The sequence below is a fragment of the Atta colombica genome, unplaced genomic scaffold (genome assembly GCF_001594045.1).
Source record: "Atta colombica isolate Treedump-2 unplaced genomic scaffold, Acol1.0 scaffold12, whole genome shotgun sequence".
NCBI lineage: Eukaryota > Metazoa > Arthropoda > Insecta > Hymenoptera > Formicidae > Atta > Atta colombica.
In genome coordinates, this window is record NW_017259206.1 from 5,073,535 (window position 1) to 5,081,357 (window position 7,823).

Consider the following 7,823-nt stretch of genomic DNA (forward strand, 5'->3'; position numbering starts at 1 on the left):
ATGTCTTCAAAGTATGCCAAATTAATGTATCCACTCATACATTTTTTTCTAAATTCTTATAATTATTTTTAAAAAGTGACAATAAAAAATTGACAAAAGTTTATCGTCTGAAAAGTCTGCTACTGTTTTGCAAATTTTATAATTTTGTCATTAATTTGTTAATAATGAATTCTAATTTAATTGTAAACCTTCTCGAAAGATTAATGATTTTAACGTCAAGACAATTGAGAAATCGGCTTTAATTCCGACTTTCGGTAAACCTGTCGACAAATGCGTCCAAAGAGAGAGAGAGAGAGAGAGAGAGAGAGAGAGAGAGAGAGAGAGAGAGAGAGAGAGAGTCAGCTTCGTCGAGATGCATCAAGGATGTCTGCGCGACGCGGTAGCGGGTAATATAGTTTATAATCCTTCGGCATGCAGATATCATAATCAATAATGGGGAGGGATATCGCATACTAGATGCACATAGATAGACAATAGCGGCTTTCTCTTGATTCTCTATACTAAATATCTGATTCAGTATGTGAAGCACAAACTAGATAGGTAAGCCTCGATATCATCGTGGATAATGGAAGCACACGATTCTGTCGTGAACTGCACAATTCGTCCTCTCGACAGTTGAGATATTGCGGACTGTCTCGAGTCGAGCTAAATAGAACTTTTAAGAATAGTGAGTTTCAACTCACGCGTCATGCAAGTTCATATAAAATGCGATAAGTCTTACATACATTAAGAAAAAAATGTTCATTCAATTAAATTAATTAATTTAATTTTTATTTTTTCGTTGTGAAAAATATACGTATTTAAATTAAATGTAATGTATTTGACTTAAATATAAAAAAATAAAGACAACTAAATAAATTTAGTTAAATAAACAATTTTTTCTCAGTGTAATAATAATTGGATAGAAATATTATATAATTTTATGCAAAAAATTTCGTGCAACGTAATTAAAAATTAAATTCGGATAAAATGATTTTACGCAAGATAAAAATACTTTCCCCGCTCGTTAAACGAATATAAATGTGCATTTGTAAATGCTGTTTTAATAATGTAAACGTATAATGATTATGCACGTTACAAATGTTAATTAAATTATATGAGTAAAGGCCGTTTTCGTATCTAATACATACACCTGATGATAGGCAACCATCACCACACGTGTGTATTAATGCATAATGTTTATTAGGAGAAAGACAATGTCATTAAGCTCAGCCCCTATTAAATTAATTCTCTTCATTAATTAATGATAAAAGTAAAGCGAGAATGCCAAGTGTAATTCATAAAATTAACATTTTGAATATAATAAAACAACATTTTAAATGTAATAAAACTTGAGCGGAAATTGAGAACGGTCAATTTTTTCGATTAATATTATATTTCTCTTGTAAAAGGATTTTAAAATTCTTTTCAGCAATTACGTTCTTTATACTGAAATGAAATATTTGATTTTTCATTGCTTTATTTTTATAGCAATTTATTCACTTGATCCTTTTAATGAATGCAAAGCGTTAGTACTTTTCTTTGTGTTATACCAACAAATTAATTTCTGTTCGAAGGGTTCCGGTTTGGAGAAGGGATAAATTAATAGGAATGTTTGGATGAACATAAAACAGAGTGAAAATGAAGTACATATATAATATTAGTATTACCATCTGGAATCGGTCGACGCTATCGATTGACGGTTTCGTGCTTGCGATATCCGCAATGTTGTATGTATAAACAAGATTACCATGCGCATCTTTCATGATATCCCCGAAGACCACCTCCCGTGGACTTTCATAGAGCTATCTCTATGCAGATTGCGCTATCGCCATTCGCGACCAAAACAACGGCGTCAAGATGCGACGTGCCGGAGAGAAACCCGACTAAGTTTAATAAGATTAAGCGGCAGGAGTGCTCGCAAAGTTACAATTTAACAGTATTGTAAGTAATGCATATTGATTGTCGCTTTAGTTTGACTACTCGCCATTTGCCCATCGAAACTACCATAGTTTGTCATTGCTTATGAGCATAGTGTATACATCAAATAATTTTCGCAGCATTCTGTAAATTTTGACGCGCGTCTGTTAATAATATATTAATTGTTCGTAGAGATATTTCTTCAGATAATTTATCTAAATATAATATAATTTATCTCTTGATAATAAAAATAATTAATATCATTTTTATAGAATAAAAATAATTTACTTGCGAAGATACTTTACATTACCAAGTTAGTTGATTAACAAGGACATACTTTAATTTTCAAATTCAATTTTACGAATTAAAGAATGTATGTATTTTTTAATAAAATGGAAAAACTATGAAAAAATTACAGATTTTTTCTGATTGTATTTAAAAATAATAAAAATTAATTTTTTGGCTTATTTAAAACTTGATTTATTTTAATAAAAAGTAGACATGTTTTTAGGAAATAATTAAAAATTTTCATTTAAAATATAAAATTGTTATAATAATACTGTTAAGTACTGTTAAGTACTGTTAAGTATAAATATTGAATTTATTGAACTATTTTATATGTATGTAGCATTTATTTTTATGCAGAAATAAATCCCAATTCAATAAATTCCAATTCTAGTTACTTTTGCAGCAACTATAGAGATCTGAAAATGTGGAACATCCTTAAACTGTGGAAAATAAAATGGACTATAAAATGCTTGGAGATCAGTGATAAATGCTTGATGTTTATAAGCATTCAATGATTTAATCAGCTTATATTTTTAGGGTACAGAATCATGAATATACCATAGAATAACAAGAATTAATTATTAGATTTCGATTTCACAATGTCGAGCCATTTATCTATTATTTCCGTACGCTTTGACCGTGAAGTATTTGTGTTCCACTTATCAAGTTGTATGCCAAAATTCGATTTGGTACGATTCTCAATGACCTTTAATAGCGGGTTTTGGAAAACCTTTGTGATTATTTTAGTCAAAGCGTTCACAAGAGGATCCAGAAGATTACCCCCGAATTGTACGTCGAATTTCCTACGAAAGACGAAAGTAAAAAGAAAATTATTACACGAATGAAATTGGCGTAATAACTTATAATATACAAAACTTATAATATACTTATGTTTGTAAATTGTTCATAAATTAAATTAAACTTGTAAGATAAATTTGCGATTTAAATCAAGAGATTAATCAATATTTCGTATCAGATAAAAAAAAATGCTTGCGAGTATAGATGTTGAAAATAAAAATATCAGTAACGTATCTTGATAAACTTCAATTTCAATTGAAATTTTTACAGGGAGATTATTATTATTTCTCATCATATTACGGCATATTAAACAGTAGCGAAATAATATAGATAATAATAATATTCGATATCTGCACTTATCAAATACAGATATCAGACAGTGATTATTTATTACATCACTTCATTACTGTTTAATGTGCCGTTTCGAAAACAACTCAGTCCTATTATCAATCAATATAATTTGTGACATTCAAAATCGATAAATATTTGATAAATATTTGTGCTCGATTTGATCGCGTAAAATGCTTACGTGTAGTATTTTATATAAGACAAGTATATAATAATACACCGAATAAAAAATACACAAAATAATACACCGAAAGAAAAAATGATTGCAATTATCATAATTTAATTATAATTTATAGTAATTTCTAATGCTAACTATATATTTTTTAATGGAATTACAAATATAATTAATATTACTAATATTTTAGCAACAACTGAGACCAAAATAAAATGCCAAAATAAAATGTAGTAAGTGCCGCTTTTTAATTTTTCAAAAGAAAGGAAAAATTTATTTTCTTGAATAAAAACTATCGGACTTACAAAATTCTACTGTAAAAAAATTACTGTAGTAACTAAAAATATGAGCCATATATCAATTTCTACAAAAATTTTTAATTAAGTAACTTTTTAAAAAATTGTGTTCAAAGTTGTTAAAATTTCAAAATGTAAATTCAAATAAAAATGTAAATCAAAATGTTGTAGACTCAAATAAAAATACCAATTGTACAATGGACCTACAACGTTTTGAATGGCACTATCCATTTTTCTCCACTTTTAGAAGCATTAAATATTTAATTTTAACATTTAACTTTCATAGCATACCTCAACTATAAAAATGAAGCTAATCAGAATTATTTTACTATTATAATACAATTATAATACAATTATAATACAATTTTAATATAAAATATTTTTCTTTCGGTGTACAAAAGGAAACAAGAAATACTTACCAGACATTAGAGAACTTTATGGAATCGAGAAGTAAATAGTATGTATTTAGATCGATCGTCGCCACGATGTGAACATCAAGATCGTGTAAACGACCATATATATTACCTTTTCTTTTATATAGTAAATGCTTCAGATTATAATTATAATTAAACTGAAAATTATAGAAATATAATTTTGAGAAGTCTTCTATAAATTGTAGCTTTTTAATATTAATTAGTATCATGTCTGTCTTGTTCTTACGCTCATAACATCAAATCCCAAATTCATATCTATCGTCAAACGTAAGTCCTTATATGTTGCAGTAACATGTTGAGTGCGCTTTACTAGTGATAAATTTTGTATCCACCCATTCTTGAGTTCGAAATTTCCCTTGAGTTTCCCAGTCTAAAAATATTATTTTCAAATATAATCGGAATGAAATGTATCAGTGGATCTAATCATTAGTGTCTTAAAATGAATTTCAATTTATCACTTTTTACAGAATTTAACAAAAATCTTTGTAGGAACAAAGATTTAATTATTAGTTTTATTTTTACATACATACCAAATGTGGGAAAATATGTGTAGAAACATTGGGGAGTTGCATAGGATCCATTCCATGATTCAAGATGAATTGACGTATGGAAGGCAATAGAGCATCAACTACGTTATTAAGATTCGCTCTTATTTCTACATTCTGCCCAGGACTGCATAATATAAAAATATATTTGTTGAACTCTTCACAATTCATTTAAATGAAATCACAGTATGTAATAAATTTTCGAAGCGCGTATATATATTAATTACAAATTTTGCATATATATATAAAACGTATATAAAAATTTTAAATTTTCCAATTTCTTGGAAAAGAAATTGAAGAAGCATATCTGACGCGTACGATTTTTTAGTTATCGTAAAGTTAACTGCAAATTGCAATAAACTCTTTACTCGCACGGGATATCCTATCTTAGAAATTCGCTAAATATGTATAAATACTATTTATGGACATTACATTTAGCGCAAATTGTTTTACAATTAAATAAATATTTTGTATTTATTTCTTTATTTAAAGGATATTATCAATTTTCATTTATTATATTTTATATTAATTTTTTATATTAAGATTTATTATAAATCCTCAAAGAGAACAATGAAAATTGAGATATAATTAAATGTTGATGTATCAAAAATATCTCACGCGATCTCATGCGAATAATTACGTTACAAATTCATGCAAATAATGTAAGGTTAAAGTATACATGAGAAAGAAAAGTTTTATTCTCTGTAAAATGCAATACTAAGATTTAATTACAGAACGAATAAATAACAAAAGAAAAATGAAGGTCATGAAAAATTAAGAGCTAAATTAAGAGCTAAAAATTATGAACTTACTCAGTGTTTTGTTCGACTGTAAGAGGTGTACTACGCACCATACACACTACGATCACGAGGAGGAAAGACAATTGTATCTGACTAGCCATGATAGCGATAATAATTCAACTACCGAAGATACGGTTTTCTCTATATTTATTCATTTTCTGACATCTGATTACGTCTTATCGACTTGATAATATTCTAAGTAGTTAGATATCACGAAATCATTTAATGACAATCTAAAGATCTTTTCAATATAACAGCATTCAAAAAAGTAATCTTGTAGTAGCGAAAATTATCTAAATACGAAAAATAATCTAAATAGATAAATTTCTAGCAGTATTTCAAATACTGGCAAAGTACTAGCAAAGACTATGTATTGCATCTAATCATATAAATGACAGAGATAGAATTTAGATTTGTGTTATAAATTCTATGCATATGTTACATAATTTTTTATTAGATACAAAAAAACAGCTAATTTGTTTCTAATTGAAGCAGCAAAATATTTTTTAGGAATAACGATTGCAGCGTCAAAATTGTAATATAATTAAAGAATTTTTTACAAAACTAAACTAGTCTAAGAAGTTAAAGAAGAGTACAATTTTTACTTTTTTGCGACCGTGCAGAAAGTGTTTTATTTTTATACTTTCTTACATATCTTTTTTTATGGAAATCGAAAATTATCAGTAAGAAAATATAGAAATAAAACAATCTCTAAACATTCACGAAAAAAATTATACTCTCTTTCAAGAATTTCTTTTCATTTTCAAATTGTTTATGCATCTATAAATATGGAATTTTTTCCGGATATAATAAATACAAAAATAAATTTTTAAGCTTTTATTTAGGAAAACCTTCGTTAAAAAAAAGTTCTCATTATATTGGAACAGATTCATGTAGACTTAGTGTGTCGAACGATATCTAATCAATTCAAGAATAATTTCAGGATATTCTAAGTAAAAATCTCTGATTTTTCCCAGTCAATTAATTTTCATCAGTTAATTAATTTTTATTAATTCGCGCAAATATTATATGTTTTTTGTATTTAAATTAGAATTCTATATGACGAATTAATTAAAATGCAAACAAATTTGAAATATTATTTAATGTTTTATAAATAACAAATGAACATTTAACACAAACGATAATTTTTCTGCTATATTCTATTTTATAATTGCAAACATTAAATCCAAGTTTTCAATTAATGATTTGTCTTAATGAATCTTTAAGGAAGGATTGATATCCAAATTTACAACTTTTCTTTTTATTAATATATCACAAACATTACTTTATAAAATTCTTAATTTATTGGCGCTTTAAATTATTAAATTATTAATCTAATTTTCAATGCCCGCTTGTTTTTAAAACTTTATCTAAAATGATTAGTGAATGATCATGAAAGTTCATCGTTACTGACATAATTCTTGCGCATATACGGGAAGTATTTCTTATTTTTTTCCTTTTTCATAATCCAATTTTTTTTTTTTTTATAAAAGAATGACAAAAATTTCAGGTCAGTCCTGAAGAAATTGTAGATGTTTTTCAGGATACATTAAATTCCAGGATAATGCCAGGATTTAAAAACATTCAAGGATCCTTGAGGCTACTCTCATAAATAAATGTACAAACATTAGAATAATTTAATGTATTTATGAACGTATAATATAAATTATACAATATATCATATCAAGAAATTAATATTTGTAAATATTGATTTATTATTTCATCACGTGTTTCCAATTTTTCGACAAATTTATTTATTTTATCGAGGTACGTTTGAATTGCTTTCGCCCCTTCATTCTGAATAACATTCACAAGGGTGTTCTTAAAGAACGGAATTACGATTTTTACGATTAATGTTTTTATATGCTCCACATTTCCTTTCTTATTTTTGATTGTGATTTTAATATTACTGCAATAATATAAAGCATAATTGAGTAATTAAGCTTAGAATAAAATTTCTTCATGAAACATACATATAATATATCATGAGAAAGATATAAATTCCACACAATACAATAATTTGCAATTAATGCATAATACCTTGGAAGTTGTAAGTCAAACTCGTCGAGAGATAAAAATGAATTCGATGTGTTGAATGAGATGCAAAATTTAGTGCGTACGTTTTCTGTTGAAGCTAAAATAAGGCCCTCACAATTGAAAACGAAAATTTTTACAGCGAAATCGTATAATACCTAAATATAAAAACAATTATTTTTACAAGACAGAATATTATAATAATGAGT

General features: G+C 26.8%; 1 protein-coding gene across 1 annotated transcript; it reads right to left on the reverse strand.

Moving 5' to 3' along the window:
* Nucleotides 1–2,728: 2,728 nt before the first annotated feature.
* LOC108694383 lies at nt 2,729–5,684 on the reverse strand. The gene is made up of 5 exons (XM_018203812.1): nt 5,593–5,684; nt 4,766–4,907; nt 4,462–4,605; nt 4,221–4,372; nt 2,729–2,990 (listed from the first exon to the last, which is right to left on the reverse strand). Exons 1-5 carry the CDS (start codon nt 5,679–5,681, stop codon nt 2,762–2,764), a joined length of 756 nt encoding a protein of 251 aa, XP_018059301.1. The 5' UTR covers nt 5,682–5,684; the 3' UTR covers nt 2,729–2,761.
* Nucleotides 5,685–7,823: the final 2,139 nt, after the last annotated feature.